This window comes from Perna viridis, chromosome 1 (genome assembly GCF_037379345.1).
Source record: "Perna viridis isolate PV_CMFRI_1.1 ecotype Kerala chromosome 1, ASM3737934v1, whole genome shotgun sequence".
Taxonomy (NCBI): domain Eukaryota; kingdom Metazoa; phylum Mollusca; class Bivalvia; order Mytilida; family Mytilidae; genus Perna; species Perna viridis.
In genome coordinates, this window is record NC_142445.1 from 69,875,078 (window position 1) to 69,902,689 (window position 27,612).

Below are 27,612 nucleotides of genomic sequence, written 5' to 3' on the forward strand. Positions count from 1 at the left end.
TCCATTCTTCTTTGAAAGAGCGAACAGACATACGTCCATTTCTTCAACGCACTCAAGATTGAATGCCAGCTACGAGGAATACCGAAATATCGATGGCCCAACCTACAGATGACAGTCCAAGATTATGAAGACTAAGCATCATTTTGTATTCATAAATGGAACTTGGGCAGTAATAATTTATTTGAAATTAAATTCACTTTGTGCTATGCTTACTTCTGAAAGGGCTTCTTTTTGTTAAAATTGTATTCGTTTTTATAACTAATGTTATATGCAATAACTGTGATTTTTTTTATAATAAAACAATTAAAAAAAACTAATGAAAAAAAAGAAAATGATATAATGTTTGAATACCTTGAACCGACCCTATAATTGTCCCCATAATCCCCTGTCTTGATTGATTGTTTTAGTCTGAGGTGTGTAAAATATTGGAGAAACGTTAAATAAACCAGTCTAAGCACTATATTTTTTAGAAGCATCCACTGAATGCCGTTTTGTATCATGACTTGTGGTACATGCAACTATGACGAGTCCTCTTGGTGAATTATATAACCAGTTGACAATACCCTAAATCACGAAGCAACGTGGTTTTATACGTAAAACTTTCCACAAATCAAAGAAAAACGTTTAAAAAAAATAAACAAACATATTTTTTCAAAAGCAAAATATATGAATAGGATGAGCTACATAATCCCAACAGCACTCCTTTCAAAAGAACTATTGGAGTGTCAGATCGCACCCACCTCGAGACATGCTCCATATTATACAGATATGCGTACATCTTAATCCGTGACCAACAAATATCTTAACCATGCAAGTATATTTTGAAAAAAAATGTGTAAATTGACTAGAATTATTTACAAAAGAATGATGTTTATTTTAAATAATGACGCATAATGAAAAAGAAGGTTGAGAAAAAAAGCAAATATCTTGACCTTTGATAACTTTTGTAAACGCATCCTAGTAGTAACTGCTGTTGAAATTCCAAAAAAATAATAAAATTATCTTTTAATTAATTCTTGAGTTATGGATTTCTAATGTACAATTTAACATAATTTAAAAAAGAACATCATATTCTTCACATGAAAGAAAAAAAAACTTAACAACAGTAATTTCTGTATTAAAGAAAACGAACAGTCAAAAATGACACGTGTCTCCTATCTCTTTTTGTCAATGAAGCCACGACATTGGCTGAAATTTACCTAGGCATCACTCGAAATCTTGCTTCGTTAAGCGGATTTTACAGAAGCACTCACAAGCATCCGCGATCAAGTTTCTAGGCACAGACCATTGTCAATGGAATGGAGTGAAATGTGAAATGGAAAGGATTGAAAATAGCCATAAAATACAAGATCGAAGTCGAACAGTCACCAACCATCCCACGCGAATTAATTTCTTACGTGACCTTAGGAGAAAAGTAATCTCACTGGTTCCCAGCTACAGGTCAATATCATAAGTGACCCTAGGATCGCTAAATATATATATATGTGAGAAATTTGTGAAACAAAAATATTACCGGGTTGCCAGGTAAAGGAGAAAAGTTGCTGAAGCTGAAGGGCACGCCAATCGGGAAACAGTTATACTACTTTTTAAAGGTGGGTAACTTCACAAAAGCATCACCTAATGCACACATCATTCTTTCTTCATAAATCCTGCACGAGTTGCGGAAAAGTTTTGATTATCTTTGATTAAGTTTTTTTTCTACGCTTGTGGCCGTTAATTATAATTAGTACCATTGCGTCACCCCTTCACCAGATGAGCACCATGTCAAGTTCTGATTTGTTTTTAATTTGCAGGACTATTCCAAGACGTAGATGTTAAACGGCCTTAAACATGGGTTCTTGTGCAGAAACGCACCATTATTTCTGCGAAAATGTAATGCTAAATTGTGGAAATTTGATGCAGCATATATGAATATAACAGGTTTTGTTTTATAATATACCATTTAAATAATTGTCTACTTCTGTAAAAATGTCTACTTCACTAGATAGTACTGTTACATGTATTTGATACTTTGCACAAAATGTTCCATTTCTTTTTTTTAAATACCTTGAAAGAGAACATCAACTAAAAATCATATACAATAATATGAAGTATATGTATTATTTCAGTCATTCTATATTTTAAATCTGATTTAATTTATAAAATTTTGTAATGATGGGAAACTTTTTAAATCATCAATGTACAATAGTTGTAGTATTCTTTGCACCGAGTTCCGTTATAATAAATAGATAAGAAACAATAATTAGCTCTTTTTCTGATGCTTTGTCCTTTTTTTTTGCTATTTACAACATAATTATAGTCACGTTACTAACTTAAGACGGTTTGAACAACATCAAAAATATAGATATTGTATGTCGTACATGGGTACCAAGTAACTCTTTTTTTTTTACATATGGTTACTTGTTAACAGTATCAAAATCATTGTACATGTAACAAGCTCAGTTTCAATGATTATATTCCTATTATCATTTGTTATCTTAACACATAAACACATAACAATTCACAACACTCGTTGAAAAATGTGTAACATATTAGTTCTTGTCTTAGTTTGTTGGTAAAGATTTTATTCACCAAAAGTCTTCAGTTTATTTTCATTTGGAATATTTCACACTAATACAGTTAATTAGAATGGGACTTGCTAATTCTCTGATTTAGCCATCGAGTATATGGAATCCAAATGTACTGAAAGGTACAAGCTGTTTGAATACCCTTTTGAGTCTCTCAGGATTATTTCTTATTGGGATTCTGTTAGTAACCGGTAACTGTATTTAGTACTGTAGAGGTGACAGAATCCAGCCTTTGGGTAATCGGATAGAACTCAAAATATGTCTATACTACTGGTTGGGCTGCTGTGTTGATGCTCTTGCCTGATTATATGGTCATTTCATTCATATTGATGGTAATTAGACAGCTAAAAGGGAAATTAACATGTTTTGACTAGATTCAATATTTGTTAAGCTACAAAAGCCTTCAATGCACTTATATGATTTTGGGATAACCCTACATGATTTTAAAGCCTTTTAGACATACATGTAATAAAACTTGGTTCAATCCTATGATAAACAGAAGCAAATGCTTTGTAGTGAAATAGGTGAAACAGAAAAAAAACATGGGAGATTGATTTAACATGCATATTTTTAAATGTGTATCATGAAATCTATGTGTCTGAAAAGTTGAAAAGTTGTGGATAAGTTTTCTCCCATTTGTTTTGTGATGGCTCACTAGTGATACACCCGCTTTCAACCACGTTGTAAGGAAAATAAACAAAGTCTTCGGTAAAAAGGAAGTTGTTGTCGATTTATTTGTTCAAAATGGATCCTACCATATAGTCAAAAGAGGGAAAAAAACCCTAAGTCCTCGGTGAACACGAAGATGTAGAAATTTCCTCAAAATGGATCCCAGTATAAAGCATAACTACAAAGAAAATGTGTTACAATTTCAAGCCACTGTGATGAGTAGTTGCCGAGAAAAGCGCGACAAAAATGTCAATTTTCAAAATATAAAGTCAAAAATAAAGTCCTCGATTAACAGGAAGTTGTTGTCGATTTTTCGGATATTTATATCGTACCATATGGCATACCTAAGTACCAATACAATGTGCTTAAACCTCAAGTTACTGTGATTAGTAGTTGCTGAAAAAGGTCGACGAAAATATTTCAACTTGCAAAATTTTGTTAAAATAAGCAAAGTCCTCAATAGACAGGAATTTCTGAAAATAAATCCCACCATATGGAATACCCGCAGGAAGAATATGTTAAAATTCCAAGCCGCTGTGATAAGTAGATGCTTAGAAAAGTGCTACAAAAAATTCAATTTTCATAATATAGTCAAAAATAAACAAGAAACACAGACAAGGGTAAAACTGTATACCCCCTTCTGATTCGAAACGGCGGTTTAAAAATTACTTTCCCTATTTAAATATTATACAATCCATTTTTTATGATTCGAAATGTGAACATAGCAAACTATTAAGGCCTTCATTGACTCAGTACTTTGAATTATGCTGGTATGCTGGTAGAGATCGAATATAACATATAATGTAAAGAAAAGAGAGTGGGTACAACTGAAAGAGGAGAAATGCCTAAGCGTCGACCTCTCACGTGAATATACTATAAGACAAGTGTTATAAATATTAAATGAAAATTTATCACATAGATCCATTGAATAACTTAATATAGAGATTTTTTAAAAATGTTTCTTCGGATACAGAATTATGCTTATCATGGAGATATATAGGCACTAAAATAATGAAAAGAAACACCCCTTAGGCCATTAATTATCTTTTATAAAGATGAAATACAACGGGCGTCTGCAAGTGGCATGTCGTTTCTAAGGAACGAGGACTGGAACCATCTTGTCTGTTATTGTGTGTGATTTTTTACATTTGATTCGTGAATCTTTTTCCATTGCTAGCTGGGAGATAGGCCAGTATCACTTTCAAAGCCATTTTGTCTGTTTTCCAAAATTGTAGAACACAAGATGTAAAAATATGATTCTTTTGTTGCTAAAGGTTTTTAACCATTTAAACACGATGATACAACATTAGCACATCACAATGGCCCGTTAGCTAAGTCCATAAACCAATGCTTAACTACTGCACTGGATGCCCACCATGATCGATTAGATACGACTACTCTGTATATATATATATATTAAGGTCCACTTGCGTACTCACTAAAAGTGCAAGGAAACATTCCAACAAATATTGAAGGACAAGCACTGAACATGTGGAGTTTGCAAATTGGAAAGTTAAAACACAACAAACAATTGAAATGTTATGACATACAGTATATACATACAGCATGTGAAAGCTCGTATTCACACGATCACGGTGTGTATAAAAGCTGTGTTCTACACAGTTCTCATTTCTCACACCACAATGGATTGGAGATTTGTTCTGGTCTTAGCTTTTGGGATAACAAGTAAGTAATGTTTTAAAAAAAGGAAAGCCTGCATAACACAACGCAATCTATATGACAATACATATTATTGGGTATATACTTTTGCATGCAAATAGATATCTATTCATACTAAATGACAATAGTGATAAAAAAACCATGGTTGAGTATTTATAAGAATATTTACTGCAATCTACAGGTTAAAAATAAACTTAAATTGAAACTTTTAGTTCAGTTGGTACATGTCAGGTTCGACTAAGATTTTCAAATCCATAAATTGTCAAGTTTCGAATATTGTTGAACATTCTACTTATATCCTTTCGTTTCCTTTATCTATAACGATGTAGATTAATTTTTGTCAGCATTTATTTTTGCAAAACTGTCGGCGTGAATTTGAAATCAAGATATTAAAAATGTAAATTATGTAAATTATTGCAACATTTATCATCGGAGTAGATAAACAAATATTGTATAATTCATTTGTAGATTCCCAAAAGAGTTTGGACCGAGGTAAGTTTTCATTTCTACAAATTTATCATCACCCTTAATTTTCTTAATCGTCCATTAACTTAACGACAATGACGGAGGGGGTGAACAGGAGGGAAAAAAGACAACAAACGATTTTCTTTCCTCTTTCGTCTACCCAGACGTGACATTAATGAGCAAATATTTTTAGAAAAGCAGAGGACCCTTACCCTTCCGATGTACCTGGTCTATGGCCCCAGTTTTTATAGTGAAACCTGTGTTGCTCAATTACTTTTTCATTCTACGTTTTATTTTGGTAAGTTCATATTCTTTGTTGTGCGTTGCTATTTTTCTTTTATAGTCCTTGGATTATTAATAGGATAATTAATTGGAAAGACTGAACTAAAATATTATCACGAGTTCCGAAGAACGCTTGGATTTAGCGAGTGTGCGGAACTTGTTCCGCGCACGAGTTAAATCCTGAAGCGTTCTTGGCACGAGTGATCATATTTTGGTTATTCACGATAACCAATTGATTATCCTATTTATTATATGGATTTTTCTTCATAATTTATCAATGTTTTCCATATGAATTTTAAATACTGTGATTGGCGGATTGATATAAAAGAGTAATGAAGGGAACCAAGGTTATAGCGGTAATCAAAAGAATGCAATCCAGGGACAAAAACCAGACATGGAAAACAGTCATTCACAACAAGAACATAAAGTAACTAAAATCATATATACAAAGTAATGAAACCAAATGGGCAACTCGGACTCCACGAAAAACTGGGAGCATAGACCAGGTGCACCGGTAGGGTTAGTGTCCTCTGCTTCTCTAGAAACACCCGCCGAGTTGCTCATGAAAAGTCAAGTCCGGGGTAGACAAACGAGAAAAGGAAAACTATGACCCGTTGAATAAATCAGTTTCCATGGTGCTGATGGATACACCATAACGATCCACGAGTTCATGATGACGACCATAAAACTTCTGTAGTGATGACTTCAATCTTGTAGCAACATAACCCTGTTCCAAAAGCCTATTTGTTAGAGTTCTAGCGCGATACAAAAAGTCGGCTTGCGTAGTTTCGGCAAGCTCTGGCATAACGTATGAGTTGTGATATGAACACTCCATACGCAGGTGCCGAAGGGATGTTGCCACAGATGAAAGGAAAGTTGACAATTCTGAATGAAAAGTCATCACATTTGTCGTAAAGGTTGTTCAATAGTTTTCATTTACCATCGATTTCTAAGTGTAGGTCAAGATATGAGGCTGACCTTACAGTGTCTGGAGTATCCTTTATCTCAAGTTCTTTTGGGGTAGATGCGATGTATTAAATCCCCGAATTTAGGATTGTTTAAAGATAATACGTCATCTATATAGCGGAAACTGAGATTAAAGGATCTAGCCAAACGATATTCTTTCTTTCGGATCAAATCAGATATGAAGTCAGCCTCATAAGAGTGAAGGAATATGTCAGCAAGTAAAGGAGCACAATTTGTTCCCATTGGAATGCTGACCGTTTGTTGAAAAACACGTCCACCACACTGGACAAATATGTTGTCGATTAAAAATTCCAGCATTTTGTAAACATCTTCCTCTATATTTGGAAGATGATTTGGAATTATTTCTTACAAAGTACGAGGAATCTCTACCAAGAACTATATATTTGTATCTAGGTGTACCATCTTTTTTGGAAAACAACGATGTATAATGTTTTTAAGTCGGGATTTGAACTGAGTATGGGGAATAGAAGTATATAGTGTTAAAAAATCATAGGTTTTAATGGTATTATATTCAGTCTTGAACTGATTGTCTCCAAAAGATCTTTCGAGTTTTTCAGGATCCACATTGAATTAATACCATTACGGAAGTGACAAGTGTTGTGGTAGGACTGCAGACCCTCTTTGACAGTTGTGAGTATATAAGTTAAAAGTTTTGAAAGAGGTTTGGTGGTACATTTTGCAGATCCAGCTATGAAACGTTGTTTGTATGGATTCTTGTGGGAATCCAGTACATAGACGGTAAATCACAATCATCGTCCTTGGTAGAGAGACCAAAAGAGGATAGAACAAATTTATGGTTTTCCACAATCTCTTCTTTGAAGAGTGTGGAAGCAGTATAGGTCTTATCACTGCTATTATTTTCTACGTCTATCTCTAATAATAAACATTTGATGTAAAAAGTTTTGCAGACAAAAACAATGTTGTTTTGGGCTTTGTATGCTGGTACGACAACATATGTGTCATGTATAGTAGACAATGTTTTTGCTTCATCGGGGTCTTTGAAAACTGATGTAGCTTTGACACCCATTGACCTACTTAAAACTTTCATTCGTTTCAAAATTATAGACCTCACAACCTTTAACCACTCTGACAGAGAATCAATGTCTTCTTGTTCTCGTTTTATCCATTTTCTTGCATAGTCCTCGACGGCATCCATAAAAACTTTAAAGTTATAATTCCAATTTATGGAGCGTGGTTCACGGTACTTGGGACCTTTAGAAAGGATATTACACAGAGATTCGCTTTCGACGATGGTTAAATCTCCCGTAACGACGTGAGCAAAAGGACCGTATTTGAATGCAGAGTTTTTGCAAGAACAGTCAGGTGGTTTAGCCTTGAAGTCCTCAATCTCAAGGTTCTGCAATAGCCTTTTATAATTGAAAATTTTGGATGCAATGGGTGAAGTATAGGAATATGAGATAATTGGTATGGATTTGTCTTTGAAATATGGGGAATTTTGTTGGTGACGTTTTTGTGATGGAGGATGTTAGCCAAAGTTGTAACGTTTTGGCGAGAGAAAGCGTGAGAGTGAATTATCGAAATTTATTACTCTGGGAACATTCGATAAAACATTGCTATATATATAATAAGTTCTTTTAAATCACCGTTCAAATCCTGGTTACCTTTGATTTTCATTTCATACATAATCTACATTTTTTCTCTCAAACGTGCAACAACAGAATATCCAACTATGACTGGTTATGTGTAGACATATTTGGTGAGTTTTTGACATGTCTGATTGTCTGACGTTTAAGAAAAAGACTTCCTTACTCCCACCGCGGTGAACATTACACATACAGACATTGAATTTTTTGTTAAAAAAACTAGTTAAATAAACTGCAGTTGGCCAACAGCTTGGTAGAAAACTGACTTAGTGTTCTGTAAAGACCAAGTTATGAAAGTGAGTATTTCGGTAATTTTTAAAAATTCTGTGGTAGTGATACATGCTTACGGTACGTTTCATTGAATCTAACAGAAATAACGGGATGTTTTGTGATTCTAGCCTACACTCCTGACAGAGAATATGTTTATGAGTATGAAGCTCAAGTTGCAACTGGAATGCCAGAAAGCACAAATTTTTATTCGGGTCTTAAGATAAAATGTCAGACCCATTTCCAGTTTAAAACTATCTCCAGAGTAACGATGAAGGTAAGACGGATTCTTTAAAACATCGTTTTGTTGTCTTATACACGTAACTGTTTTTATCATATTTCGACTGCAATGAATTTTCAAGGACGTTTTGAAATTCGCATCCCATGCCTTAACATTTTGAGACATAAATAATTGTCTTGATGTCATCGTCACTTTTATTATCGTACTTCTATAGTTTTATGTAAAATATCTACAATTTACAGACGCATAAGGATAACTTCTGGGAAATTAAACAAAATCCACAAAACAAACAAACAAACATACATACAACAAACAAGAAAAATAAAAGAAAACAAGACAATTGAAAGTCCAAAATGGCGATTATATAATTCTAAATAATTGGGATTTAATTTTGAAAACTGTAATAGAAAGAAACACGTTTTCAGTTGATAAATGCAAACAGAAGTCTCCATAGGTTCACGAAACAATATTTATAAAAAAAATCCTTTACGAATATCATTGGCTTATTTAGTTAATCAAAGATTCTTTGTAAGAGTTTTTGGACTTTATATTGCAAAAGATTGTGGAACAGATAGTTCTAAAGAAACTTTTAGAATTCATCATTAAGACAAAAACACAAATACCACCGGTAGAGTATATTGCATTTCTATTTACAATATGCGATTCTTTCTATAATAGACACAATTTGACTTTTTGTAGTTGTTATTGATTATTTAACTAAAAAAACTGTAATTGTCTCCTTTTTCTGGATAATATTTTGGTTTCCACCTTTGAATGAAAGGTATCTGATGTTGCAAGATGTGACCAGGGCTCTTTAGAGGCGCTGCATGAGCTACGACTGCTGTATAACTGGACCATTATGTGTTATCGTTCAAAACTTAACTACAGTCTCTTTGAAGTCGTATTTTTTTTTCTAGTTTTACGATAATCATAAATTTGAATTCCTGATTGTTTTTTTTCACAGTTGGAGCAAATTAGACTCTTTAAGTTAAACAATTTTGTGGAGGGTGAAGATCCGACGAAAGAACAGATCAATGGTTACGAGGAAATAACCGGGGATGAAGCCAAATGGATGTCAACCTATCTCACAAAGCCTGTAATGTTCAAGTTAGTATTCAATCCTATTGAACAAAGAGCAAAGCATCGCGCGTTTCCCCAACTATTTGACGATCTTAAGTAAATGTTTGGAATATGCTCCAATAATGGATTCCAAATGCATTTTTTCTTCGAGGCCAATTAGACAGCAAACATATTGATTTTCTGTGGAGGGAATACGGATTTTTTTTAAAGTTTGTTGTTGACTTTTGGAGAAAACATCAATTGTCACCGGCAATGTGAAGTAAGTGTGTGTTTTATTCTCAGCTTTGACCATATATTTGAAAGAGTAATCAAGGGAACCAAGGTTATAGCGGTACTCAAAAGAATGTAATCCAGGGACAAAGACCAGACATGGAAAACAGACACACACAACAAAGAACATAAAGTAACTAAAATCATACGTACAAAGTAACAAAAGAAAACAATTGTTCTCAACTTGTAAAGAAGAAATAAATTGATTTTGAGAAAAAGGGAAGTTTGCCTCGGAAAAATCCATAGCCCCAAGAGAATTAAATGGCAGCTTACTTAATAATGACCAAGACTCATAAAATATCTGATTAGAAATTGCATACACCGTTTAGTTTAAAGGCTACGGTTTATCAATGTTTTCTATATTGCATACATCAGCCTTAAAATTAAATTGCTTCTTTTTACGCCAAAGTAATCAATAGTCCCACTGTTAATCAATCGACCATCACCATAAAAAGAACAAGCCTCATCTTTTATCACAGTTTAAATTGTCATTTAATTGCAAGTGTATTGCCAAAATCAATTTGTAAATTGCCAAAGCGAAAAAACCTTTGAATGTAAAATCGAGGAAATGAGAAAGGAAACAATTTACTCATTAAATTTGCCACTTCCTCATACATGTACAAATCGCTGTGTGGAAAATCTCAAATGGGACAATTGTATTCTTTGTATCAATATATCAACAACAAATATCAGTCTTACGAAGGTCGTTTGCTGGTTTCGGTCCCATAATTCTCTTATTTTTTGTATTTTTTTTAAAATCTAGATTTGTAGATTGAATTGAGTGTCACCGTGACAATGTTTATTGTACGTGTAAGGAAACTCAATGGTTTAATCAGGTAACAGTTACTTGTCATTCCTAAATGTATCTTCCCCTTTTCTACTCAAACAAAGGCATTTTTTAAAATAGTTTTCCAGATAATCACTTGTTCATTTCCATTTAATTTTACAAACATGAATTTCACCTTCCTAGATACATGAGAGGCCATATTCAAGAGATTAAAGGTGAGAAGGATGACGAATTCTGGTCGATGAATGTGAAGAGGGGGATTCTTAGTTTGCTGGAGATGAACTTTGAAGAACGCCGTAGTGCCAGTACTAAGGAAAGACTTGTAGAACTAAATAGAGATCGATCATCTCCTGTAGATTATTACAGAGTCATGGAGGTAAACATAAGAAAGATATTAATTCCGACCGGAATTAATTTTTATTACAAATCTAGTTTTAATTTAAACTTTTTTAAATAAAAACTTTGGGTTAGAGAGATGTTTTGATATATTTTTCCAACCGAAGACATGGTAGTTATACTTAGTTATTCTACTGATGACACATGGACTTCAAGATGTTCTTATGCCAACTTGAAGATAGAACATTTTTCATGTTCAAACGATATTATTGACTTCAGCTTTAATTCAAAAGGTTGTAGGAAATATTATTTTGCCAACAATCACAATTGTAGCTCTAGAAATAAATTAAAAAAAACCAAGGGTATAAACTTACCCAATTTTCAATTCCAGCCCAGTGTTGTTGGAGATTGCGAAACATCGTACTACATTGAGACAGATGTTCCAAAAGAAAATGATAAATACATGTATTTGACAAAAGTCCGAAATTATCTGAACTGTTTAGAACGACCTTTTTACACCAGGTCGATATATAATGCCATGAGATGTGCTCAGTGCGAAAGTGAAAAGGTAAGTCTCTTTGTTTATTAGTAGACCATCACGTAAGAAAGGGTGTCTCAACGTTCATCAATATACCAACACCACAGAAATGGTAACGCTATTCCGTTTATCCATTGGCTACATGTGGATTACAATTTAAAATTTCACCGTTTATAAATGGACGATTACAATATAATGTTTTTCAATAAACCATCCCAAACAAAAGGAACTGTTATCCTCACCGTTTATCAAAAGACCATCACAATAGAAATGGAAATTCCTAACGTTTACCTATAAACCATCTCAAATAAAAGGGTTAATCTCACCGTTTAAAAATATACCATGGAAATAGAATGGGAAACTCTCATTGTTTATCAGTAGACTTTCATAATCGGAATAGTAAGCTTCACCGTTTATCAATACGATCATTACCATTGAAAGGGTTAATCTCAACGCGTATCGATAAACCTTTACAATAGAATTAGTTATTTTCACGTTTATCATTACACCATCTCAAATGATCTGATAATTCCCAACGTTTATCATTACACCATCTCAAATGATCTGATAATTCCCAACGTTTATCATTACACCATCTCAAATGATCTGATAATTCCCAACATTTATCATTACACCATCTCAAATGATCTGATAATTCCCAACATGTATCAATAGACCATCTCAAATGATCTGATAATTCCCAACATTTATCATTACACCATCTCAAATGATCTAGTAATTCCCAACGTTTATCAATAGACAATCAAAATAGAAAGGGTAAGTCTCAACATTAATAGAAAAAAAACCACCACATTAGATAGGGTTAGTCCCACTGTTAATCAATCGACCATCACCATAAAAAGAACAAGCCTCATCTTTTATCAGTCGACCATTACAATAGAAATGGTAATTCTCAACGTTTATCAATAGGACACCTCAAATTAAAGGTTGCTTCACTGTTAAATATCGACCATCCCAACAGAAAGGGGGAAGTCTCACCGTTCATCAACATGCCGTCAGGGTAACTTTAACCGTTTATCATGCGTTATTCATATTAGAAAGGTTTAGTTTCACTGCTTATCAATAAATTACCACAATAGAAATGTGAAATTCCCAACATTTATCAATAGACCGTCTTACACGGAAGATTAAGTCTCTCGGTTTATTAACAAACTATCAAAAATAAAGGGCAAAATTTCCTGTTTACGAACGGACCATTAAAATAGAAAGGGTTAGTCTCATCGTTTATCATCCGACCATCAGAATTGAAAGGGCAATTCCTAACGCTTATCAATAGACCATTACAATATGAGTCTTAACATAACCAGTATAAAAATTGTGGAAAGTTTTATCTTTATGAATCTCCTGAACAGTTTCCAATGACATGGAATAGTCATGATACCCTTTTCAGTAACATAATTCCAATATTGATGGCAATCACTTTACTTCCTTTTGTTACATATTTAGACAATGTAAGTTTTCATATTTTGACCATGCAAAATTCTAGCTAATCGTCAGAACTTATTCTACTTTAGACAGAACCATTTAAATCAGCTGCCCAGGTGCGTTATGTGATGAAGGGCGACAAAAGAAGATTTATAGTTTACAGCGCCATAGGAGAGAGCCAACATATGTTCACCCCATACTCCCCTGAAGGAGGAAATGTTGCATCGTTTATAAAGTACGGAGAAAGTCTCACTCAGTTGTCTACTTTAAATAAATCAAGTCTTTACTTCTTTTACCTTTTTTCAACAATTTTTATTTTTTTTTCTCTTCCTCTTCCTCATCGATAACCAATCTTATTCATACATCTAACGACGTGGTCAAGGACTTCATACGTTGGTAAAACTTGTGTCCTATCCCTTTTGTGAAGTTAAATAATAAAATTGTGGTAAACTAAACCTAACGAATTTGTATATTTCAAATGCAAATATGATGTAACACTAATTTTTACTTTTTGAGTTGGTATATGAATGCTTATCAAGATTATACTTATAAAAGTGATAGAAAACTACGCAAAGATGTGCTTTTATTTTACAGTCAAACTTTTGTTTTGATGGATCAAAGAGACATACAAAGGCCAATACCAGGCCCACAAAGCCCAAAGTCATACACAAAAGGACTACAAGCTGAGTCAAAGCAGGAGGACAAGCCCAAATCTCCACTGACATCAAGACTTCCAACAGGAACACTCAAACGAACTCCAGAAGAAAGGAAACAACTTGTATGTCTTTTTAACTTACCAAACATCGTTCTTAAAACCAAGAGTTATTTGCCGTAAGATGTCTCTGAATTATTCTTTTGAATACAAAAACTGAATACAGCTTTTTCTACCAAATAGAATACATATCATTAATCAATTTAAAGATCGTTCATCTTCACTTTATTTTTCAGATAATGAGATATATTGATATGATTGTTGCTTATACCAAAGAAGACATAAAAGAAGAGGCCACGTCAATGACATTTACATTTGCCGATGAACTTAGGAACGCTGATTCTGACCTGATCCGAGATATTTGGGGTCAATACAAGGAAGGAAAAGACAAGTCAAATGATGAAAAATATTACAAATGGTAGTACTTTGTAGTGACATTTTTAAGTACAGGCTGTGATGCAACCCTTACTATAGGCCTGACAAAACCTGGCAAAATGTTTGAAAATGTAAAAACAGATGTGGTATGATTGCCAATGAGGTAGCTATCTACCAAATGCCAAGCAACGAACAATTAATATGTTGTTTTCAAATATTTTGTCAGGCATTTATATGACCACAATTTTCCGGTTGTATAATCACCCTGTCGTCGTCGGTGGCGGCGTCCTTTAACTTTCGTTTATTTACGATAACTTGAGTAAATCTTATCCGATCTTTTTGATTTGTTTTCAAAAGATTCCAAGGGATATGATCGAGTGCTTTATAATTGGAGTTTTTTAGCCGCCTCTTTTAGAAATAAGGGGCTAAAAGAGGGAAACGGATGTTACGGTACCATCACAATTTATAGAAAAAAAAGTTTATTGTTTATCCGTATTTGATGATCAGATATTGAAGTGTTTCTTTTTGAAATTTTTTACAAGGTATACTTATCTTTACCGTTTTTCAGTGAAAGGGCTAGGAAATTGGGCCATGCCCAAAATCAACTCTTTATTTTTGGTCCGATTTGGAATTTCTTTTTTTATTTGAATCCTTATGAAAATCTCTGCCTGCGTTTTTCAGATCTATCAGATTTCTGATATCACTTACAGTTTTTGAGTTATAAGGAGCCAAAGTACTCCACTAAAATATCCTTTTTTTATATTTTTGGTCCGATTATTTGAATTCTTTTTATTGGAATAGGAAACACCTGCCTGCGTTTTTCTACCTGGTTTACACCTTTGTATAGCCTGTTAACATCTACAACTCACTCTTACACCACAGTGGAAAACTAGTTCCATTAGCATACCCCGTTAAGGTTCAAATGCAAACAGTTAGGTATTATTTAAAGTTATTTCTAAAATATAAAGTTTAATTCCATATTATTTACGCAACCCCCCCCCAAAAAAAAAATAACTTGCTGATTAATTTGTTTTGAATTAACACCGATCCAACTAAAATAGTTGACTTCTAACCTCTTATAAGTACCTGTTGTTCATTTCTATGTATTTACCCAAATAACCAGTCGTTTACCTTCAATATTCAAGTTGTCTACAAAAGTTACCGCAAAATAAGCCACTTGATGTTTAGCTAGAAAGGAGAGAAAGTCCTCAATCATAGATAGAAAAATATAAAGAGAATCAAAAGCTTCACGTTTCATGCGGGGGATCTAATTATTTGCAAAAGGGGCAGTGATTCCGATAAATATAGGGGATCCAGGCTATAATTTGGTCAATTTTGGTTAATATTTACACAAAGTTACAAACAAAAAAGATGACCCAATCCCAAAACCATTCTGATATAGCCATTTATAATGCATTCAGAATAGCATATAAAAATACAGCCCTTTTTTAAATTAGAAAATTATGTCGAAAGGGTACGTTCTATTATTTATGGTCACAGAAGACATTCTTATCCTATACCCCTCTGAACGAAAAACACCACCGAATCAAACGAACTGAAGGAGATGACAAATAAAAATAGAATTTTGCTAAGAGTATAGTAATTTTGATAATGCAATTTTCCCAGGAATGGTGTCAGTTTGCGATCTGATGTTATTGCTATTTGTAATCATCATACTGTATGGTTATTTGGCCATGTGTTAAAACACAACACAAGATGAAAGCATTAACTAGATGTATCTAGATTTATATGTTATAATAGAGATGTAGGAGTTAAAGAGAATTAAAAATGCATGGCTAGTGTTTCCTTCATCAGACTTGTTGAATCATATATTAAGACTTCGGTGTGTATGCTAATGTACGTGTCTCTTGAAATTAGGTGCCCAGAAATTAAGCGCTTTTACCAGACACATAGGTGTCTATGCGACAATTTGTAGCACTTGAGCTGTAGTTTATCAACTGATGTTGCTAGATGAGAGGTACATGTATATAATGGCAGTATTGTTGTCAACGACTGTGGCTCAAGGATGAATGATTTGACTGATAGTTTCGACCCAGAGTTCCCTAAATTAAATGTTGACTTGAAAATTTAGAAATTGAAAAAAACGGCCAACTAGAAATTTGTAGTTCAATTATGCATGGTATCTGAGAGTTCTGTGTTCATTGTTAAATGTAAACCGACAATAAACCTGTATATGTTGCAAACTATCGCACTGCTACGATGACACATACATTTTTGTGTGATATTTTATAGATAAATTGAATGCCATTCGTAATCAGAATGATGAATTTAAATCAAAGAGTTCAGTGTTAACAATTTACAAAAACGAGTTTGCGCTTAGATGCATTAAAAGTCGATACCGTTCTTTTCTTTACCGTACCTCTATTTTCGCGATTTGACGATTATTTGAGGCGTAAATATTCAAACAACCGATATGAATTGATTCAGTATATGAGTACTTCGATTTAGTTACAGGGATCGAAGGCAAAGGTCTTCGATTGGCACCTTCTAAATGGAGCTTTTCAAATTTAATTGAATTTTAAATGTTTGCTATAATGTGTCCAAACCAGTTGATGTGTCCATAATAAACTATAATTTCCCATGCTTAAGAGTGTCAAAAACTTCTTGCCCAAAGTGAACAAAATTCAAGATGCTGCGCTCTGTGAAGCTCTGTATTAACCTTACTTTTAGCTAAACAAATAATGTATTGTCCACGAATAATCCTTGACTCGTTTTAATCTTTACATACATCGATCTCCCTTAAAAACTGACATGAGTAGGCCACACGTATTTCTGAATAAAAGTAGATGTTTACCCTACAAGTGCACCTGTTACCATTTTTTTTTCGTTGTAGAGTCCGTGCTGCCCATTTACTTCCTTTCCTGGGATTTTTTTTTATTCCGTTCATTAATGCTGGCTAATGCTGTTCTTACTCAAAATTTATTGCTTTGTCTCTTGAACAATGTGATTTTAAGCAAGGATACCCTTTATTTTACCCACTGGCCCATATTTAAAAAAACATATTTATACTATTCGTATTTTCTAGGAAATTAATGTTGGATACACTTCCAGCGCTTGGAACTCCATCAGCAGTTGAAGTTTTGGTAGACTATATAAAAAAATCTGAAATCCCACCTGAAGGAGCAGTGCATGCTTTAATTGGACTAACTGTCACAGCCTCTCCAGATATCAACATTGCTAAATACTTACTGGTAAGTAATCATTTACCTAAAAAAATGTTATTCATACTATTTCATGTGACCATTTTCAGTTTCAATATACATAAAAATATCTATTTAAATACATTTAGGAATTGGTTCGTGATCAGAATGTTAGAAGTCACGAAGCAGTGCTGCGTTCAGCTTACCTTACACTTGGAGCCATGGCGGACAGAATCAGGTCTGAGAACGACAGGCGACGACGGGAACTAGAGAGAAAAGAAAGAAAAATGAAGAAACTTAAAGATCGAGAGAACAAGAAATACATCAGAGACCAACTTGATTCTAAGCTTGTAGACGTTCGGGATGAGATTGAACAGACCTCCAGTGTTTTCTCCAGATTCAAAATGGAAATTATTCAGGCGAGATAGAAAATTTAACACGAATATATTACACATCTTGCTTATTTTCATTTTAATACCCATAAAAAATCTCGTAAAAGCATTATCACATTTTACAAATGTTTACTGATCCAATACTCACAGCTTATACAGTGTTTGAATTACTTCGTAATTTTATATAATGTGCATGTTAAGAGAAAAGAGTAAACTTCATTGAAATATACATCCATCTATGTATGTATTTACATATTACAGGAAATAAGAAGTATGATGACATCAAAACCAGAATACATGATGTATGCTATGAAAACCATTGGAAATGCCGGATATCCTGAATTTATACCCGACTGTAAATCAGTATTGGAAGACAGATCTAAACCCCAGATTATCCGCACTCAGGCCGTTTACAGTTTGAGAAAAATTACAGCCTTCGCTCCTGAGGCTGTAAGTTATCACTACTTATCATTACGTCGGGTTATTTTCATATTAGGTTTTAGTCAATTAGAATGAAATGAAGCATAAAGAAGATTATTCTGTTCATTATTTTAACGCCGTTTTCACATTCGAATTATCGTAGCTCTACATTTGATTAAGGTATCACATTGCCGTGTTTTCAAGATGAAAAGTTAGAAATTCAATGTGTTTAAACATGTTGTATTTGCTTTTACAATCGCTGAAATTGAATATCATATGATAGATTTTATTTTGCTTTTCAAGGTAAGGTCTCTGCTTTTTCCATATTTCATGGACCAAGAAGAAGTTGAAGAAGTCAGAATAGGTTCTTACTTGGTTATGACTGGTACCAACCCATCTAGGGCATTTTTAGAAATGTTAGCTCAATCATTATATAGAGAGAACAATCCACACGTCGGTACCTTTGTATATACTCACTTGGAACAGATCTCTAACTCCACGCATCCTTGTCTTATGTCCTGGTAGGTGTTGTAAACTGGTTCAAATACTGTTCTAAAAATGGAGAGAACTACAAATTTCATTGAAATAAAGAATAAACATTGCATATCAAGGATCCATCGGAAATTGCTTACTTGCCTTGTTACGTCAGAACATTAAAAGCAGTGAACTGAGGTGATGTAATTATTATCTGTAATAGATATGAAAAAATGTCTTTAAAAATTAGTTTCCGGTATTTCTTCTTTATAGCATATGTAATCTTTTTCGACGCCAGCAGAGTCTTTCACTCTTTTGTTTTTTACTTGGATTTTAATCATCAGCTACTTCTGATATTGCATACCCTTTTTAGGGCAAGAAATGCCAGTTTTGCCCTTAGATTTGCCAAGAAATATAACCCAAGTTTCCAATATTCACGGTTCTTACATTACTCCACGTTTTCAGGTAAGACTTAGATATCAGTTGTTGTAACTTTTTCATTCGTTTTCTAGTATTATTGTGCTAAAGTTCTGAATATGGGATCACTGAAAGGTACATTACTTCATCAACCTCATAAACAAAAATCATAAGACATAAGAGATAAATCAAGGGAAAGTCTTTTTTTCTGTGCTACACATATTTTTACGATAAAACCTTTTCATAGATACGTATTTGAGCTGTACAGTTGTTCGTAAGAGGCGCACATATAGGATTTATTTTTATTTTTCAGATCGTTTAAAAATGGGTGGTGCTCTCGAAATGGGTTATGTTTCATCGCCAAGGGAGTTCATTCCTAGAAGTGGAGCAATCCACGCTAACATGCATATTTTAGGATACTCTTCAAACATTATGGAGGTAACAAATTTGTCGTTTTTTTAATTACTTTCATAGCTTTAAAAGTTACTCATTGTTCTTTCCTAAAATTTTGAAATGAGAAAAATTGTAAGTCAAAGATAGTTTGTCAACTAAAGATATGATATACTTGTCATTATTATGATTGATTGATTGATTGATTGATTATTGGGGTTTAACGCCCGAGCAGCAATATTTCAGCTATATTCAGGCGAAGTGGATGATAAAATGAACATGAAACGATGATGAAATGAAAAATGGGATGGGACAGAAGGATAATGGGGTCAACAAATTTTGATTGCCACTGGAAACAGGGAGAGGTGGGTAGGGTTGGACAAGTTAGCCTCCTGTGGCGGAGCCCTGTGGTTCCTACTCCGGGAGAATACCACAGTAGGGTTCTTTAACGTGCGAGGAACGTGGCATCTTTCCCAACACGGTGCACCACTATGGTTTGCGGTCAGGTTTTCTGTATTATAGCCTGGCAACCCCAGCATGTAACACACCAGGGGTACCCCATTGCACCACCTGGGGCACACAACACAGTTGCTCTGTGGGCAGAGCGCCTTAGCCCCCGGCTAGGGTTCTGAGCACTATTTAGTCGCCTTTTACGACAAGCTTAGTGCTGCTGCAGGCCTATGCTTTTGACACCCGGACCTGCACGGGGCGTCATTACTATGAATACAAATTGCAATTTCATACGTTTATTTTTATAAAGGAATTCACAAGCAAACATCTTTTGAAAAAACTCCATTTGAACAGGTCGGTTTTAACAGCGAGGGCTTACAGACCCTTGCTAATCAATTATTGCGTTCTCCTGGACAACCAAAAGAAAAGTCAGTACGTGATGTCCTTAGACCAAGACATTCAAGAGAAAGTGACGACGATGACAGCGATGAAGAATCCTTAAGGCCATCAAAACGTGTTAAAGATATCCAGAAACAAGTATGTAAACACTTCATCAGTAGTATATCCTTTACATTGATTGGTTAATCTCTCCTTGCAAAATTTCAGATCATTCATCTATAGTGCAACTGAAGGGTCATCCTTTCTCTCTAATCTTTCCATTTGAATTAGCAACACCAGTTTTAGACAGTTGCTGACCTTTCTTTCATCTTTAAACTGTATTCCTATAGTTGCTTTGATATTTTCCAGATGACTATTCCAGATAAATTGTCCTTTATAACTGCGGTAGAAACATTCCAGCGATTGATGACAAATTAATCACATAAAGCACTAGCAATATGAACTCCCAATTTACTGAAAATTTGTGTTGATGTCTTAAGGAAAGACACAATAAAGGTACAATTTCAATGATGAATATCGAAATACAAAAACAATAGTTTCTTATTTTTCTTAATTTGTATATTGTTTAAGAGTAAAAATGCGTTATTAAAAGAAACACATTCTTGTCCGATTTATTTCGTTCGTTAAAGTTGTTTTTTTATTCCATATCTTCCTGGTATGACATCAACAAGTAGGAATTATAGAACCTCTCAGTGTTATCTTCAAACGAAATATCCATCCGCAATGCTTGTGGTTTAAACGTTTTTTTACTGAGTTTTCGAACTCGTTTCTATTTTTGATGCGTTTCCATTTTGAACGTGTTGATGCGTCCCTACATGGGAAGGTCCTTATTGTTTTTCTAACGTTTTTTTTATCATTACCAAATTTGGTACATCGATAGAGCTCATTTAGGACTTGTATAGGATGACCCTGTGAAGAATTTTATCATCCGTTGTAGAAATTATCTACCCTTTATTGGCGTTTTTTCAATATGGTCCCCTCTACTCATTTTTCAGGATATCATGATCATACTTTGTGAACATGTAGATTTGCATTATGTCCTATTAGAAAATGACCCTGCTAACTATTTCATTGTCATCTTGAAGAGTTATGACCCTTTAAAACGATTTCTTTCAATCGCTCACATCTTGAAAACCATGATAGATAGAATCAATCTGAAAACGATTTCATTTACACAAGCAGAAGACCTAAACATAACATGTATTTTGTTATCAAACTACACGGGAGTTATATCCCTTGAAATATACTAAAATTTAGAAAATTTATATTCTTAGAACCGGAAGTGGTAGATACATGGGACCGTCATCAAAGATCTTTCGTCTATGTGACCTTTTATTTGCACTAAAGATCTGAGGTCACGGAGTGCTAGAAAGCTTTCTCACTGCAAACTGCAGGTCTTGATATTAAGAAAACGATAATACATAAATGCATACATGCAACGTATGAAATGACCCTCTCGATAAGCTCTACATTATGAGCCCAAGTTTACATCTGTCCGACCGTCTGTTCAACGCAGAACTGAAATTTGAAATTACTCCAAGGTAAACTGTAAATGAATGCTTTTTCTGGATCTGCCCATACTGATTCTACTTTTTTATGGAATGGAATTTTTACACACGAGATAACAATTAAAGAATGCAAAAAGACTTAAATAGTGAATTCTCAAAGAAAACTATTAATGTAGATAACGTACCGGTACCGGTTTGTGACTTTGACATGATTGTATGACCTTGACCATGTTAGTTATTCAAGGTCAAGTGATCTTAAGATATATGGTGGTAGTAACATGTCTCTACGACTTCCGGTTCTTGAGTTTGTTATTGCATCTTAATTCAATTATTCTTTGTACACAATATGAGCTCTGGAATTGCCCATTTTGTCACTTTGTTGCATATTTTCTATTGATTATCATGCAGTCTTCATATTTGAGATATCGTGTCTTATTTTGGATCTGTTGACATTTTAGTTTTGAGAAGCGGGGGTATATATTTTAAAATCCACAATAGACACACAAATGACACAGAATGAAAGATCTGCTCAAGTACATATGTTTGACACAATAACAAAGACCAATAAAAGATAAGCAACAATAATACAACAACTTAAAATTTTCATATTTTCCTATGGTTATGTATGTTTCATCAATACCTATTTATTGATTTGATTTTGGATCATTTGTTTTTTTCAAATTTGTCGAAGGGGGTCATGTGATATATCATTTTGAAGGTCAAAATGAGCACTTTTTAAAAATCAAAGACTCAACCCCGATATCTCACACATGTTCGAAGAGTAGGATCTTTAAGTGCAAACATTTAAATATATAAGAGGGTAAGGTTGTCGCATATCGAATGAAAGGCCTTTTTAAAAGTGTACATCCGAAATATCGATGTTTTGTGCCGAGAAAATGAGTTGTGCGGGGTCAATGACTGCAAAAACTAAATTCTTTTTTATAGTTAGGTTGTCGTATGTCAAATTAAAGGTCATAACGTGTACATCACTAATATCAATTTTGTTACTCGGGAAAAGAACCCAGTTTGGGTTTATAAGTGCAAAATGCTAAAGTTCCCAGAAAGTAGAGTTGTTGTGTATCAAATGAGCATGATGGAAACCTAGACAATTGCATTTGACAGGGTCACCAAGTGCAAAAAAAAAAACAAAACAAAACAAACAGAAACAAAACAAAACAAAAAACAAAACAAAACAAAATAAAGCAAAACAAAAAAAAAAAAAAAACTGTTCAAGAAGGTTGGCATGTTATGTATCAAACCAAATGTCTTACAAAGAGAAAGATTTCAAGGGACAGACCTTTAAATTGTTTGACAAACAAATGACATGCTAGTGTAATATGTAATTTCTGACTCTGCATTTGTTTTTTTTTTTTTTTTTCAATATTAAGTTCTGAATCGATTTATCTACTGACTTTCACTTATTCAACTTGTATTCTTATTGTTTGGCAGTTAAATGTATCACCAAGGGAGACGTCTGACACTAAAGGTCATATATATTTCAAACTGTTCAACAACGAGATCAATTATTTCGATATTCGTGAATGGCTAGAAAAGTGTGTGAGGAAAGGTAAATACAGAACAGATGTAATGTCAAACGTAAATAGTTATGCCTGGCCTAAACTGAACCAGACATAAAATTTTATTTTTTAAATTACCATTGACTGTAGACTAAAAATAGTACATTGTACTTAGTTCTAAGATCAACATATATGCATTCGTTGGGAATAAATGCGGATTTATTCATTATCCGAGGAATATATTTTCTTTCACAACCCTTATAATTATTGTTCTAAGGCCGATTCTCTTCATCATACTTAAATAGATAATTTGAATCTAAAATTGAATTCAAATAAATATACTTTTTTCTATGAGATAATAATACAAATGCATGCACATGTGTCCCTTATAAGATGGTTTGTGGTAGTAAAGATACTTACTTATTTATTTATTAATTAGGGATACCGCTTCTACAGATGATGTCACAAGGTGGGGTTGATTTAAATATTTACAAATCTGCAATGTTTATGGACGGACAATATAGCTGGTTTACAGAACTTGGATTCCCCATCCACTACAAACTGAGGGGTTCTACTTCATTCAAAGTCGGTGGCAGCTGGAAACTGGACATGGCCGTGAAAAACAAGGACAAATATCCAGAACTGAAATTTGAAATTACACCAAGGTTAACTTAAAATGAATGTTTTTTTTCTGGATCTGTCCATACTGACTCTACTTTTATGGAATAGAATTTTTACACACGAGATAACAATTAAAGAATGCAAAAAGACTTAAATAGTAAATTCTCAAAGAAAAATACAAATGTAGATAAGGTAGAAATATCTGAAAAATCTACGTTTTAGTGTAGAAAATTTCAGTATATATGATAAAATTCGTCAATTCAATATACTTTTTGAAACCATCTGATTCGGTGGAAGGCCCGGATCTGATTTGACCAAGTCAGAGTTTAATGTTTGATAAGCTGATTTTAAAATGTTTATATTGATTTATATTATATCACAGTTATTATTAGAATTATTTTTGTAGTGCCCCGATCACCTTCGTCTCTTGTCAATATAAAACATATACATAGAAGGAAAATTGCAAGACCATTTATTTTCCCTCCGACTCCTGCGTATGGAGTGTTCATATCACAACTCATACGTTATGCCAGAGCTTGCCGAAACTACGCAGCACAGACTTTTTGTATCGCGCGCTAGAACTCTAACAAATAGGCTTCTGGAACAGGGTTATGTTGCTACAAGATTGAAGTCATCACTACAGAACTTTTATGGTCGTCCTCATGAACTCGTGGATCGTTATGATGTATCCATCAGCACCATGAAAACTGATTTATTCAACGGGTCATAGTTGACCTTTCCTCGTTTGTCTACCCCGGACTTGACTTTTTATGAGCAACTCGGCGGGTGTTTCTAGAAAAGCAGAGGACGCTTACCCTACCGGTACACCTGATTCATGCTCCTAGTTTTTAGTGGAGTCCGAGTTGCTCATTTGCTTTTGTTACTTTGTATGTATGATATTAGTTACTTTATGTTCTTTGTTGTGTATGTCTGTTTTCCATGTCTGGTCTTTGTCCCTGGATTACATTCTTTTGATGATTACCACTATAAGCTTGGTTCCCTTGATTACTCTTAATCAATGTTCTTAAATGACCAATGTAATGACCCACTTCTCAATCATCGTTCAGATATGACCCCCGATTAGTGGAGGTATCGGGTATTTACTTTCAGTTAAATGTATCACAAAGGGGGACCTCAGACACTAAAGGTTATATATATTTCAAACATCAATTATGTCGATATTCGTGATTGGCTAGAAAAGTCTGTGAGGAAACTATGCCAACTCTGCCTTGGAATTTTTGTCCATACATCTGTCCTTAGAAAAAGGAACATTTAGGTCATTATAAGAGTAATTAATATATGTTAATCAACAAAACAGTATCACTGGCTACCATGACATGAATATTAAATTTATCTTTATAACAGCATGGCTTTGCAAATGCGAGGAGTTGTGGAAACCGACTTTTACTACTTCAAGAGTGGGGCTGCTATGACATCACAATTCCAGTATGGAACACCTGTTTCTTTTTCAGTCTCTACAGATTCTAAGAAGTATTTCTTTAACTTGGACTTTAAAAAAGTGGTAAATATATGTTATCACTGACTTGTATTTAACTTCCTTTTTTCCTTTTGCTCCTTGTCTTTCTCGCGGTCTTTCGTTTAAAATAATGTATGAAGCTTCAAATTAACACTTGTTCTGTGAGAGAGTTTTTGGCTCTATTGTGGCATCAGCTGTTTTGTATTTTATAACGGTTGTTGGCAAATATCTCTGCAACACTTCACATTTGAATGAAAAATTCATACAAAATCTTTCAACTTTGTTTTGTCTGCACTGTGTATGTGATATCAATACCACATCAATCTCATCTTTAAACTTAAGGGATGAAGGGAGATAATTAATCCTATTTATTTCTTCTTGTTTCTTTGCACGTGTTCTTTTGGTTATTTCATGTTCTTTTGAATATCGTTTGGCTAGATCCTTTAATATCAGTTTCCGCTATATAGATGACGTATTATTTTTAAACGATCCTAATTTCGGGGATTTGATACATCGCATCTACCCCAAAGAACTTGAGATAAAGGATACTACAGACACTGTGAAGTCGGCTTCATATCTTGACCTACACTTAGAAATCGATGGTAAAGGAAAACTATTGACCAAACTTTACGACAAACGTGATGACTTTTCATTTAGAATTGTCAACTTTCCTTTTCATCTATGGCAACATCCCTTCAGCACTTGCGTGTGGAGTGTTCATTTCACAACTCATGCGTTATGCCAGAGCTTGCCGAAACTATGCAGATTTTTTGTATCGTTGCTACAAGGTTGAAGTCATCACTACAGAAGTTTTATGGTCGTCATTATGAACTCGTGAATCGTTATAGTGTATCCATCTGCACCATGAAAACTGATTTATTCAATGGGTCATAGTTTTCATATCCTCGTTTGTCTATCCCGGACTTTTTATGAGCAACTCGGCGGGTGTTTCTAGAGAAGCAGAAGACGCTTACCCTATCGGTGCACCTGGTCCATGCTCCTCGTTTTTAGTGGAGTCCGAGTTGCTCATTTGCTTTTGTTACTTTGTATGTATGATTTTAGTTAATTTATGTTCTTTGTTGTGTATGTCTGTTTTCCATGTCTGGTCTTTGTCCCTGGATTACATTCTTTTGATTACCGCTATAACCTTGGTTCCCTTGATGACTCTTTATTATGTGTGTGTCTGTTTTCCCTGTCTTGTCTTTATCTTTTGATTTCCCATCGAATCGTGGTTCCCTTGATTACCCTTTCTTGTCATTGACGTTTTATAATTAGGTAATTACATGCTAAATAATTTGGAAGATGGTAAAACAAAACATGTCGGCGTGTGGCAAATTAAAAAGTATCTTTAGGGCAATGCGCGTAACTTGTTTCTACCACGTAATAAATCTGCTGGCGTTCTTAATACCAGAGGTCATCATATGCCTTCTTTTTACTTCATTTCAAGTTACTTCATAGTTATGCGTATTTTCCAGAAAGAAAATTTCATGCAGAGTGAAATGAGCCCAGCCTTTTATGTAGAACATCATTACATTGATGCTACAAAAGTTCCATTCGAGGACTTAAAGTACATAGAACACATGGATGGAGCCATGGTCATCCCAGTAAGTAACATATATTATTTGTACCTCCTGTAATATACTGTGTTGGTCTAATTTTTTTCCATTGTACGGAGGTTATAATGAACATTTTTTGTCAACACGGTGACTTCATTAGGTTTGATGGATATAGTTTTCTATTTCGTCTGTTTTCTAACTTTAAGATATGGTAATAAAAGATAGAGGATTAATATATATTTTATTGACGAAACCTGCGATAATTTTTCAAATAATTCTGTTTGATATAATAGGCTATTTTGGGGGGAAACATATCTAATCTAAATTTTTAAATATAATCTCTCAAAGAAAATTATATAGAGATAGGAGATGTGGTATGATTGCCAATTAGACAGCCACACGACAAAGGCGAAACACGGTCATCAATGTTGGGCAAAACCAATGCCATAAGGCAAGCTGTAAAAAAGCCCCAAAATAAATGAATTGAAAATATTCATAAAAGAGGAAATCGAAGTAATTTAAAG

At 34.0% G+C, this 27,612-nt stretch overlaps 1 protein-coding gene across 1 annotated transcript in view; it reads left to right on the top strand.

Annotated features, from left to right (window-relative positions):
* The first annotated feature begins 4,879 nt into the window (after positions 1 to 4,879).
* The window catches only part of LOC148630181 (uncharacterized), a 34,935-nt gene continuing 12,202 nt past the window's right edge, over positions 4,880 to 27,612 (top strand). Inside the window, exons 1-20 of the mRNA XM_088562546.1 lie at positions 4,880 to 4,922; positions 5,385 to 5,408; positions 8,653 to 8,798; positions 9,727 to 9,869; positions 11,083 to 11,275; positions 11,627 to 11,803; positions 13,309 to 13,454; positions 13,814 to 13,997; positions 14,168 to 14,349; positions 17,353 to 17,518; positions 17,617 to 17,886; positions 18,121 to 18,309; positions 18,583 to 18,800; positions 19,127 to 19,218; positions 19,484 to 19,608; positions 20,365 to 20,547; positions 23,367 to 23,484; positions 23,874 to 24,099; positions 25,421 to 25,577; positions 27,008 to 27,136. Of these exons, the coding sequence (XP_088418672.1) occupies positions 4,880 to 4,922; positions 5,385 to 5,408; positions 8,653 to 8,798; positions 9,727 to 9,869; positions 11,083 to 11,275; positions 11,627 to 11,803; positions 13,309 to 13,454; positions 13,814 to 13,997; positions 14,168 to 14,349; positions 17,353 to 17,518; positions 17,617 to 17,886; positions 18,121 to 18,309; positions 18,583 to 18,800; positions 19,127 to 19,218; positions 19,484 to 19,608; positions 20,365 to 20,547; positions 23,367 to 23,484; positions 23,874 to 24,099; positions 25,421 to 25,577; positions 27,008 to 27,136 (3,111 nt within the window). The remainder of the gene's footprint in view (positions 4,923 to 5,384; positions 5,409 to 8,652; positions 8,799 to 9,726; positions 9,870 to 11,082; positions 11,276 to 11,626; positions 11,804 to 13,308; positions 13,455 to 13,813; positions 13,998 to 14,167; positions 14,350 to 17,352; positions 17,519 to 17,616; positions 17,887 to 18,120; positions 18,310 to 18,582; positions 18,801 to 19,126; positions 19,219 to 19,483; positions 19,609 to 20,364; positions 20,548 to 23,366; positions 23,485 to 23,873; positions 24,100 to 25,420; positions 25,578 to 27,007; positions 27,137 to 27,612) is intronic.